At 51.8% G+C, this 12,639-nt stretch overlaps 1 protein-coding gene across 1 annotated transcript; it reads left to right on the forward strand.

The window, feature by feature from the left end:
- The first annotated feature begins 1,018 nt into the window (after positions 1 to 1,018).
- On the forward strand, positions 1,019 to 5,671 carry Rax (retina and anterior neural fold homeobox). The gene is made up of 3 exons (XM_004858423.3): positions 1,019 to 1,536; positions 1,802 to 2,055; positions 4,764 to 5,671. The coding sequence occupies exons 1-3, from the start codon at positions 1,248 to 1,250 to the stop codon at positions 5,259 to 5,261; spliced, it is 1,041 nt and encodes a 346-aa protein (XP_004858480.1). The 5' UTR covers positions 1,019 to 1,247; the 3' UTR covers positions 5,262 to 5,671.
- Positions 5,672 to 12,639: the final 6,968 nt, after the last annotated feature.

The raw sequence follows: 12,639 nt of genomic DNA on the forward strand, positions 1-12,639 counted from the left end.
AATGGTCACAGTGCTATAGTCCATTGTCACCACGGGATGTGAGAAATGCGCGTGCCCTCGCAAATCATCTTTCTGCTCAGCCTTTGAGTCTCTGGGTCAAGGAAGCCTCAGGGGGCCCCTTCGGGGGAGAAACCAAGCGGATTACGCGGTAACCCGCGGGGAAGTGTGAGGCCTCTTGCCCAGCGAAGGTCTTCCCGCTTGGGGTCACCTCCTCGGCCTGGGGAAGTGTTTGGGGAAGAGGTAGGAGACGTCTTCCAGAGCTGTAAAGGACCTGTCCTTCCAGGAGGACAGTCCGCGGGAGGCAGGGCCCGAGTCCGCAGCGTTGCAGACCGCAGCACTTGAGGTCACTTAGACCAGAGGCACAGATGGCCCCTCCGCCTCCGGGGGGTCGCACTGGACTGACGGAGGCTGCCTGCGCACACGTCCGAGGGTACAGGGAGAAGTTAAAACAGATTTAGACAGACAAAAGAAACCCGATGTCTAGGACTTCGGGGCCGCGGGGAGACCAGAGAAGGGTGCCTGTGGGGGTGGGAAAGAGGAGAAGAGAGGAGGGAGTCCAAACCGGGAGGACAGTGACTGACTTCCAAGTGGAAAGCTGGGAAGGAGCTGGACGGCCTTCGACCGGGTGCCCCTCTTCCGAGCGGCTCTGGGCACGCGGAGGTGAGTGGGAGGGGGGAAGCGAGCCCGAGGGAGTGGAGGGATGACCGAAGGATGTCGGCCCCACTGAGGCAGGACCTGGGGGTGGGAGGGGGAATGCAGGCCTGGCCATTAGAGACCCCGGCAAAGACATCCCACAGCTAGTCCCGAGGATGTAGGCTTTAAAGCGGATCAAGAGCTGACAAGTGGGATGTCCCGAGTGCCAGCCTCCGGGCTGCTGGACTAGGACCCCGAGGCTGGGCGGGAGGAAGACCCGCCCCCTCTGAGTGGGGAGGAGCCTAGAAAAGGGGATGGGTCCCGGTTGAGAGGGGAGGAGCCCTGTACCCGAGGGCCCCAAGCCTGCAGCGCCGGAGCCTCAGCTCCTCGGCCGGCCGAACTTAACCTCCTGCAGGAACCAAGTGGCTTGGGCCCAGCGCTCGCTCATCTCCAGCGCACGCAGCCTGGTGGGGCTGCCCACGGAGCTTGACCTGGGGTAGAACCTGTCCAGTTGCGCGTGTTCCAGAAGTCCGACTACCTTGACGTACACTTGGGAGAGCTGGCTTTGAGCCGCTTCTAGCTCCAAAGCGCCCGCCCACCTCCTGCCGCTCCCCATGCACCTGCCCGGCTGCGCGCCTGCCATGGCCGAGGGGAGCTTCTCGCTCTCTGGCCACTTGCTCCGCAGCCCAGGTGGGAGCACATCGAGGCTGCACAGCATCGAGGCCATCCTGGGGTTTACTAAGGACAACGGGATCCTTGGCACCTTCCCGGCGGAGCGGGGCTCCAAGGGCGCGAAGGAGCGAGAGAGAAGGCTGAGTGCGCGGCCTGCCTGCCCCAAGTCCCCCGGGGAAGGCGAGGAGCCCTCGCCCCCGCCAGCCCCAGCGCCCATCCCGGAGTACGAAGGTGAGTGCGCGCTCCCCGCTGCTGCGAGGCCCTTGGGATGCCCCGTAAGAGGAGAGCTCCCTTTCCTTAACTTTTACTAAGGCAACTGGGCAAAGGGTTTGGGGACACCGTCTAGGGTGGGAGCTTCCAACGTGTTCAGAGCAAGCTCGGGGGCACCTTACAGCTTCCATCCCTGACCTCCAGAGGCCAAGTCTTAGCTGGCCAGGGACTGCAGGGTGACAGAATAGGCCCGGTATCTCTGACGCGTGGGGCCTTGTCGCCCCAGCCTCTCGTCCCTATTGCCCCAAGGAGCACGGAGAGGCACGTCCGAACCCAGGGCTCCCGGTCGGGCCAGCTACCGGCGACGCTAAACTGTCGGAGGAGGAGCAGCCGAAGAAGAAGCACCGGCGGAACCGCACGACTTTCACCACGTACCAGCTGCACGAGCTGGAGCGCGCGTTCGAGAAGTCCCACTACCCCGACGTGTACAGCCGCGAGGAGCTGGCCGGCAAAGTCAACCTACCCGAGGTCCGGGTGCAGGTAAAGCGGCCGGCACTTTCCGGGTTTGACACAAGCATAGCCCCAAAGGAGAGTCACAGACTTTCCCCGCTCATCACCCTTCGGAGAGTCTGGGCGAGCTTATAGTATGATCTCCCCCTTGAAGGTCCCCCTCCTCTGAACCAAAAGAGAGGAATGGGAATGAGTTGCCTGTTGGAGAGGCTGACAGCTCATTAGATGCAGCCAGGATGGGGTGGGGGTGTGCTGAGCAGAAAGGGCACGTAGACAGGGGCTGGAGGGTCACTGGACTGGGGACCCAGACACTAATCTCATCACTAGCTCTGCACACAGTACTGAAAACGAAAGCCCAATCTAAGGCCAGGGGCTTGGGCCCTCGCAGTTGAGACTCTTTGTGGATTTATTTAAGAAACTAGCTTTTCCTTCCCTGGTTCCCATCCAACTAAACTTCGCGGTGCAGAGGCCTTTTCTTTTTATTGTAAAGGGGTTTTCACTTTAATTAAAGCTGAATTATTTTTAATCCCTGATCATTAAAATATTTGAAAGCCTTAAATATTTGCTAGTCATCTGTGAAAAATCTGGGAGGATTTCCAAATTGGGAGAATTTTACTGGGGACTGAAAAGGAGACACTGGGAACAAATTTCAGTGCATCTGAAAGGCAGTGGAACTAAAATGGGATTTTTGTGTGTGTCTAATAAATTAGGTTTCCAGAAAGTAAGGATACTCAGGTGTTGGGGCACATTTAGCTGTGACTTAAAAGTAAAATGGGGCAAGCTCTTGCCTTTTGTCTCTTCTGCTTAGATTGAGGGTTGAAAGTAATGAGTAAAAGTCATGGTTTTTAAAAACAGTTCTCTGGTGTGACTCTGGATTAACCAGCAAGAACAGTTCATGTCTCCAAATTCAGAACAGTAAAGCTACGATGATTTCATTGAAGTAGGGGAAACTTTAACACCTGCTTCCTAGGGAAGGAGGAAGGGTAGGAAGAGGAAAAAATACAAGGGAAAGATGAAGAAAGAGGTGAGGCAAAGACTTGCCTGGCCCTATAGGAGGCAGGATCCCTTCCTAGCTAGGGCTGCCTTCCATCATCCCTCTTTATTTGTTTAGGGGTTTGGCTTCTCTTCTAAATTGTGAGATTCTCGAGAACAGTGCCTGTGACTGCTCAATGACCCCAGGGCCAGCACAGTGCCCAGCATATATTGGTTCTTAACACACGAGCATTATGCTGTGGGGCAATGAGGTGGGGGGGTCTCCCATGAGAGCAGCAAGACAGACGTATAGCAGCCAATGTTCTCCAGCTTCAGCTGAGGCCTTGGATTCTGGATCTGAGGGACAGAGTTGAGGCTGCTGGAGATGGAGTGGGAAAGGCAAGAAAGCCTGAGGGACGAGGGATGAGAGCCCTCACCCAAGTCTTCTTTCTTTCCTACCCTGAGCACACACCTATATCTATACTGGTGGCTCAGGGCCTTGGCTCTGCAGATAAACTTTTTGTGGGAAGGGAGCAGGAATACTTACATTTTTATTCACTTTTTCTCCCAAATTGGAGCCTCACACACTTGTTTTGCTCTGCTAAGGTGCTGAGTTACTATTTTCTCACTTATCCTACAGGATTGCCCCCACTTCTCTTACTGACACAAAACTAACTTCTTCCTTCTGGGATTGCAACTATCCGTCCCCCAATTCCTTCATAAATGTAACATGGAAGCCACCAGATTTGCCAAAATTCTTTCATATTCTCAATTAACATAAGCCAGTTCCTTCTGTTCTGTTTGTAAGAGTGGAACTTGATGATGAAACACTTCTTATACCCTTTCTGGTCCTTTTATCAAATCAGAAGGGGAAGGTCCATTGGAAGAACCAGTAAAGTCTTGGCAAGGACTTTGAGTGAAGAAGAAAATCCCCTTATGTCCTCATTGAGCTAACATCTGAGAATAATGTCAAAACTAACTCCATAAAGTAAAAGTAAATATAACAACCCAAAGGATAGTAATCTTTGAAAGTAATTTATAGGCAACATCATAAATGCTAAACAGATATCAATTAAATAATATGAACATCTTATTAGAGCAGCAATTGAAATATGCACGTGGTAAAATAAACCCATGTGTTTCTACCTAGCTATTATTACCAATAATTCCTGGAAATAGCTGTATTGTATTGTATTGTATTGTATCAGGGGTTGACCTGATGTTGCCAGTATTTATGCCTGTGTCTATGATAGAGAAAGAGGGTAAGTAACACAGACAGTCAGAGACCAAAATGCAGCAACTGAGACTTGTACCATGGAGAAAGGAATCAAAGGCTGAAGTGTCAGGAGAGGCTGCCAACAAGCTGGTCTCTGGTTTCAGGGTCCGCTGGTCTGATCGTAGAGCTAAATTCACTCTTTTCCTGAGCACTTTCTCCTGTCAGGAGTTTGAAACAACAGCAGCCCCAAGGGTGAGAGAAATAGAGGAAAGGAGAAGAATGTCTCTGAGGAGAGGATGGGACGAAAAGACTAGAGGAGGCAAGAAAGGGGGGAAGAAACAAAAGGGAGAAAAGGGGGATGGATAAGAAAAGAAACGGGGTGGATGGAAAGGCTGAGACCAGGGGAGCCGGAGGGAGTGAAAGTAAGGAAATTTGCTCTCCTTTGGAAGTTGCAGAATAGTGTGGCCCGGGTTATAATTCCCCGGCGCAGGGACCCGGACACAGCCCCAGCATCCGTTGCAACCCAACGGCCGCTGTGCTTCCCTCGCAGGTGTGGTTCCAGAACCGACGGGCCAAGTGGCGGCGCCAGGAGAAGCTGGAGGTGTCGTCCATGAAGCTGCAGGACTCGCCCCTCCTCTCCTTCAGCCGCTCCCCGCCCTCCGCCGCCCTGGCGCCCCTCGGGGCGGGCCCGGGCGGCGGCGGCGGGCCTCCCGGGGGCGCCCTGCCTCTGGAGTCCTGGCTCGGGCCGCCGTTACCCGGCGGGGGCGCCACGGCGCTGCAGAGCCTGCCGGGCTTCGGGCCGCCGGCGCAGACCCTGCCCGCCAGCTACACGCCGCCGCCGCCGCCGCCGCCTTTCCTGAACTCCCCTCCGCTGGGCCCCGGCCTGCAGCAGCTCGGGCCGCCGCCTCCTGCCTACCCGTGCGGCCCCGGCTTCGGGGACAAGTTTCCGCTGGACGAGGCGGACCCGCGCAACAGCAGCATCGCGGCTCTGCGCCTGAAAGCCAAAGAGCACATCCAGGCCTTCGGGAAGCCGTGGCAGGCCCTCTAGGGGACCTGGGGAGCGTGCTGGGAGCCGACCCAGCCGCGCGCATCGTGCCCGCACCTCTCTCCCCGGACCTCTCACTCGGCCCCTCTCCGCGCCCCGCCTGCGCGCCACCGACCAGGCTGGGGGCCGGGCCACGCATCTGCTCCAGATGCATGGGGCGAGGCCAAGCCTCAGCCCGGAGAGGACCCCAGGCCTCCACCACGGACCCTCAGTCCTGCTTCCAGAGGGGAAGAGACTGCCTGGCTCCCGCTGACCCCATTCCTGCGGGCGCCGGCGCCTCCAGGCCCAAGGGGGCCCGTGCTCCCGACCTTTGCAATTCCCGGGGAAGAGGAAATCAGAAAAATAGAGTTTGAGAAACTGTCTAAGTAGGTTCGAAGTATTTTGAAGGAAAATTAAATATTTGCTTGTTTGGACTTGGTTGTGGTTATGCGCCCTCAGGGCTGCTGAGCAGAAGTAAACGTGGGGGTTCTGGGGTGCGGTGATGGACAGGGTGGGTAAGGGAATTACGAGAATCGCGAGGGAGCTGGAGGAGGGGCGGCGTCCCTCGTGGTGCAAATCCTGGGCACACTTTGCCACAGCGGAGCGGTCTCCATTCTGGGACAGAGTTTCACCCTTCCCCTAGCTCGTGCAGGCGGGTGTATGCAGTCTAAATTCTGGTAATCGCGCGTCAGCTACCTTCGGCGCTCCAGGGTGTCCTAGGCTCTGGGCCGCCGCATTTGCGGGGTGGGGGTGGGGTGGCTTTGGTACAGAAAAGGAATCTGAGGGTCTCAGGTGGCTTCAGACGCTCCTGAGGTCTCCTGGAGGGCCTGGCGAAGGAAAGTCAAGGACTCCTGCCGGAACGGCCACTGTTGCTGACCGCTTTTGCCTCGGACCCTGGAGCTGAGCACCAGCCTCTCCCCCGCCCAGAGCGTGCACCCGGAAGTTTGTGGCCAAAGCCTTAACCCGGAAGGCTGTCAGCGTTCAGTCCCCTTTCCCAAATGGACCCTGACTGATATGGGTGAGAAAGGTGGGATAAGATCACCTAAAGTTGCGTGTAGACTACCAAGGACCTGACAAAAGGCCATACACATAATCCTGACGCCTTGGCAATGCTCCCGGAGTGTTCTGCAGTTCCTGAAACTTATTTGGGAGTAGGATGATTGGTATTTCGGATTCAGTCCTTGTTCTTCCGGTCCTGAGAGACTACCACATAGCCAAAGCTGGGTACCTAAAGGCCTCCGTCTGGTGCCTTGCACAGAATAGGCTGGTCAGTAAGGGTTTATTGAACAGGTTATTTGTCCTAAGAGGTAGAAAATAATCCCTCCACTTTCCCTTCCAAGACTCTCCGTGGGGAAACAGATGGAGTGCCCCAAGTGACCCTAGCTCTTCGCAAGAAAAGAAAAACATAGGGTGAGGATATATGCATATTTCTCCCAATTTGATCTCCCTGCTGTCTTTTATTTCATCCTTTAATGCCCTACTTTAAATAGGGATGATCGCTTTGGGATCTCCTAAATTCACAGGCCCTCCTCCTCTTTACCAAGGGTCAGCTCCTGTGACCTTGCCCACCATCAGGGTCTTCCTCATTTCCCTGAGATCATTTCCATAATTTCTAAACTGTCTACTCTCTGCTAATTTTCTCCCTGCTTCTTTCTTTTATGTTTTAGTGAAATAAGGAAAGCCCATACAGCAATATTTCCTGAGCATGCACTGTGAGCATGAACTGGCTGGCTCCCACACTTTTTGTAAACCGGGGCAAACTCTCTCAGTTTCCTAGTTTATAAAACGAGACCATTTGTATCTTCTAGTCGGGCTGCTTGTAGGCTTAACTGAGCAAAGGCAACCCTGTTAGAAGAGCGCTCTCACATAGCGAGCCTTCAATGATCGCTTGCTTTTAGTATTTTGTGATCATTTTCCAAGGAGTTATCTTTGAAATCCGAGTGAGGCTCGCTGTTTTTGCCCAAACGGTTTAGAGAAGCATCCATTCTCAGATGAAACTAAAGAAGAGGAGGAGGGAGTGGGACTCCAACTACATATAGAAAGTTGAATAGAGGCCCTGGGTTCTCTTTATCTTGATTCCTAAGAAGAAATCATCAGGCCATACCGGGCATTGAACTGCGAGGTGTGGGCACTGCCTATGAATATTTCCCTGGGCCTCCCGGGGAGATTTAGACACACCGCTCCCCGTCCAGTCCTGCAGCTCCAAGGATTGGAGATTTACTGCCGGCCCCAGGAATAGGGGAGCCTAGATCGAGGCAAGTCTTGTCCCAGGCCCACCGAGCTCCGGATAGTCTAAGGGAAAGGCCTAGAAGACCCCTCATCCAGGATGACGCGGCCGCGGCCAGCCGGCGAGCCTGCGGAACCGTTTCCCTGCGGCTCCACTGAAAGAAGTTGGGCGGGCCCTGGGCAGGGCTCCCTAAATGCAGGGGCGGGGCGGGGAAGACGCATCGGATTGGCCAGCTCCGGGAGGGGGGCGGTGTCCGGAGAGAAGGAACCGCCCAGCGAGCCCCAGGGACGAGCCTCGGACTGGAGCAGCGGGCCCCGCCCAGCGTGGGGGGCGCGACCGGGCTTCGGCCTTTTCCCATTCCGCAGCGGTCTCTCCCCGCACTCGAGGGCAGTGTCCACGCTGTGCGCCGGAGAAATCGGCTCTGCTGGGGTTACTCGCTGCTCGGTTCCTCTCCCAGCAGACGCGGGACTCTCCTCTCCTGGTCGCGGGTCTTCAGAGCCATGGGTCTGCCGAGGCCCCCTCTCCGGGCTCGGGTTCTGCTCCCCGGCCCCGGGCTGGTCCGGGCTGTCTGTCCCCGGTCAGTTTCCGGGCTCTCGGAACAAGTCCTGCCCATGAAGGTCTGGGAAGGACTGTGGATGATGAGGGGCAGGGAGAGACCCCTTGGGAGGACCTGGAGCCACCCCCGCGTATTTATTTTAAAGATACATTTAATGTTAGGAGGGAGGATTTCTGCCCAGCACCCACCCCCGCTCCAGTTCATCCAGAATCCAGCAAGGTGGGTAGGATTGCAGGTGCCTCTCCCTGTCACACTAATCGGGTAAGTGCAAGTCTCTGCGGAGACCCCCGGAGCCCGGGCAAACGCGGTGGGGGTGCAGGACTCGGACCGGCTTCCCGGTGAGCCCGAGAGCCCGCGGAGGCAGCGTGGGGCCTGCCGCCCTCCAGTCCCTTCCCACCACAGCGTTGCCCCGGCCCCTAACCCACTTTAGCTTGGTCCATCCCTCCTCTTGGGCCCATTCCAAGCGCTCCTTTTCAGCTTCTGTCCGAAAGAATGGAATCAAGGCTTCCAGCAAGAGGACGGGAAGGACTTTTAGGGGAGATGATAGGAATTATAAGACGCTGCAGTTCCTTTGGGTTCAAATCCGCCTGAGAAAGGCCAGGCCCGGCAGAGCCAGGCCGGTGTTCCGGACCCTTCCAGAGATCTGCAGGTGTCAAGGACGTCCCCTTAATTGGGGACCGGCTCTATTCACGTGGCCTCAGCTTGTTAACTGTACAACAGTGGACAGAGTTAATGACTCATTAGTGATTAATTCTTTAAATTTAATTCCTTAATTACTCGCTGTAAAACACTTTTCTTAAAACTGGATTGAATCATCTAGATCCTTGGCTATGTCTGGAACAGCCCTAGAGGCTGCTTCCTCACCATCTTGGGCAGGCTGCCTGAGTTAATGGCAGGAGCAATGGCAGCCCCTCCTCCTGGAAGGGGGAACATCTGTGGTCAGGTTGTGACCCTGACTGTTGCCTGGTCCTGTGACCTTAACGAGGGCATTTCTGCTGTAGGACTAGGATTCCCCCTCCCTCATCCTCCCACCATAGACACCTAAAGTGTAACACCTCATTTTAGAAAGTTTTCCTCTGCCTTGTAATTGGTGTAAAATTAGTTACAGTATACTTACGTTAGTGGGTTTTGAAATTGTATACAAAGGTGCCTTCCTGTCCAAAGCTATCTGAGAAAGCCTTTTTCCAGTTCTAGCAGTGGCTGAGTTCTGCAATATCCCCATTAGTGTTTTTTAGTATTTCCTTTTTCTATTAGTGTATATTTGGATCACATTCATTTTGGGGAATGGGTAAAAATATGTCATTTCTTGTTTATTTCTATCCCTTTATCCACCTACCCAACCTTCCCCTGGACCCTTTCCTCATCTCCCAAAGATCTGCCTCCTATGATTTTGTTTTACTCTTTAATTAATTTATATATCTCTCATATGAGAGAAATTATGTGGCATTTAACTTTCAGTGTCTGGCTTAGTTTACTTAATATTATGGACTCAAGATCCATCCCCTTTCCTCCAAATGATATGATACCATTAGTATTAAAAAAAAAAAAAAGCTGGTCCCTAGATCCCCCCACCCCCACCCCCACACACCTGGTACCTGCAGCCAAGCTGAAGACCAGTGGAAGGCATGTGGGCACCATGATAGTCTCAAACCTCAAGGAGCATGGCCTAATGAGGGGAAATAAGGACCTGTCTCAAGTCGCTTTCCTGGTTGCTGGGATAAAGCACCTGGCACCCACAACTTAAAGGGGGGGAGGTTTATTTCAGCTCAAAGTTTGTAGAGCTTTGTAGTTGCTCGACAGAGGGCCACAGCAGAGAAGAGTAGCCCGGAGAGAGAAAGGCAGAGCCCAGAAGGGAGCTAGAACTTCCAGGCCAGCCCCTAGTGACCCACCTGTTCCAAGTAGACCCCACTTCTTAACAGCGAGCCTGCTGCAATGTCCCCATAATCCAGTCACCTTCCAAACTCATGATGCTCTGGGAGCCATTGTAGATAGAAACTATAACAGGATGCAACTCCTGTATTTCCAAATGCCTACTGGTTTTCTTTCCTTGAGCATTTCATAGGCTACTTAGAATAAATGTGTTCAAAACAAAACATTCTTTTATAGCTTCCTAAAAACTCTGTAAAGCTGTCCTCTCCCCCTGCATTCACATCTGCCAGTGGGTGGGATGAGAATCATTCTTGACCTCTTGAGTCAAATTATATCTCGATGTTTGTTCCTTCTTCCTTCTCAACTATGCATCATCCAGATTTTAGCTGATCACTTGGCTGCTGGGAATAAAGACTGATTTCAGCCCCCTTTCCCAGGAGATATGGTTAAATGATGTGTTTCTGGAAATAGAAGACACTGGTAAGTAGCTCCAGAAAGCTGGGGGCAGGCTGTGCTTTCGGCCCTCTCTGCACTCTGCTGACTATGGTGCAGGGGCCGTGGGTGCCTGTGCGTTCATGAAGCCCCATGTTGAGAATCTTCAGAAACAGGATAGAAGGGACCCAGGTCCCTGGCACTGTGGTTCACCATATTCCCTCTGTGTGGCTGCCTGAACTTTATATGTTCAGTCTATTTTTTTTGTCACTATCAGCCAAACCTAAATCTAATCATTCAGTCTTTTCCTCAACCTCTACGTGAAGGTAATTACTCAGCTTAAATTATTTAACTAAGCAACGAACACTGATTTACTTCAGAATGTCTTTTACATGATCTACCCCTGTTTTCCTCTCTCTGCTTGTTCCTAGCTCAGGGCTTTATCTCTCTCACCCACACTGCCTGGCCTGCGGTGTTGTACTGTGGAACTATGTATGGCTCCACTTTATACAGCAGTCATTGCTTTCATTTACACACTTTCATTGAGTTCTTTGCTTTTGGGCTGAGCCCTACAGCTTACAGATATAATCCCTCGATCTTTTCCATGTACTTTTCACACTGCAGCCAGAATTAGATGTCTCAAACCATTTCTCTTCTTAGAAACAATTCCTGATGACCTATGGGACTTAAGCCGTGCTCCTGAGAATGGCATCTGGAGTTGTTCTACCTCCATCCATGTTTTCAGGCTCGTCCCTTTTTCCCTCTTTACTCTCTGTCCAAGTGACACCTGAGCACTCTGTATGTCACTGACCCATCATGTGCCTTTTCACATTGAGGCTTGGAACTAATGGATGAGTTCAGCAAGGTTCCAGGATGCAAGCTCAATATACAAAAGTCAATTGTTGTTCTATATATTTGCAATGAACAATCCAAAAATGAAATTAAGGATATGATTCCAACCGTAATAGCATCTAAAAGAACAAAATATTTTTGAATAAATTTTACAAAAAGTGCAAAATTTAGACTGGAAACTATAGAACACTGAAAGAAATGAAAGGAAGCTGGGTGCAGTGATGCACACCTTAATCTTGCACCCTGGGAGGATGAGGGAGAAGGATCACATATTCTAGGCCATCCTAAAAACCTCAACAGTGTAGTGAGACCCTGCCTCAAAAAATTTTTTAAAAGAAATTAGAGTTGGGGATATAGCTCAGGAGTAAAGAACCCTTGGTTTCAATCTCTAGTATTCATGAACACACACACACACACACACACACACACACACACACACACACACACACAAAGGGAAAATAAATGAAAGATCTAAAATAGCAAAACATCCCATCTGCATAGATCAGAAGCCTTAACATTGTGAAGAGAGCAGTAACCCTCTTTTTTTTTTGATACAGGGGGGATTGAACCTAGGTCCTTGCACTTGTGGGGCAGGTGGTGGAACCACTGAGCTAAATCCCCAGCCCCTAGCAGTAGCCCTCTTAACACATCCTCAGATTTAACATTCCTCTCAGAAGCCCAGCTGACTTCCTCATAGCAGATAACAAGTGGATTCCTAAATCTATGTAGAATTTCAACCCAGAATAGCCAAAAGCAGTTCTGAAAGAGAAACACACACACACACACCATTTGATTTAGAAGCATTCTACAAAGCAATTAAAAGCTAGTGTGGTACTGGTTTAAGGATAGAAATATAAGTGCAAATAATAATAGAAATATAAGTGAGAAATCAGACCATAAGTCTTTGGTCAACAGATTCTCAATAAGGTTTCCATTCAGTGGAAGAAAGAATAGTCTTCTCAACATGGTGCTGGAACAACTGCATATCCACACCCAAAAGAATGATGTTGAGTCCTTCCCAGGTACCATGTGTTGTTCACTTTCCATTAACAAATACTTGAGATAACTGAATCAACCTCTAAGGAGAAGATGTTTATTTTGACTCATGGTTTTAGATGTGTCAGTCCATAATATAATCAGTTGGCTGCATTGCTTTTGGGCCTGCGGTAAGACAGGAGCATGTGGTGGGGCAAAACCGCTTACCTCAAGGACAGGACAGAAAAAGAGTAAGGTGAGTCTTGGGGGCCCTCTACTGCCTTCCAGGGTACACCCCCAGTGAACAAAAGACCTCCTGCCAGGCTCCCCACTTAACAGGCCCCTTGCCTCTCAATGCCACCCTGTTGGGGTTAAGCCTTTCAAGATCCAACGACATATAAACTTTTGTTCAAAATAGATCTATTGCTTAAGTGTAAAAGCAAAAACTATAAAGCTCTTAGAAGACATAGGGGAAAATCCTCATGATCATA

Source organism: Heterocephalus glaber, unplaced genomic scaffold (assembly GCF_053883595.1).
Source record: "Heterocephalus glaber isolate CG9 unplaced genomic scaffold, H.glaber_assembly_v1.0 deba00000331, whole genome shotgun sequence".
Taxonomy (NCBI): domain Eukaryota; kingdom Metazoa; phylum Chordata; class Mammalia; order Rodentia; family Bathyergidae; genus Heterocephalus; species Heterocephalus glaber.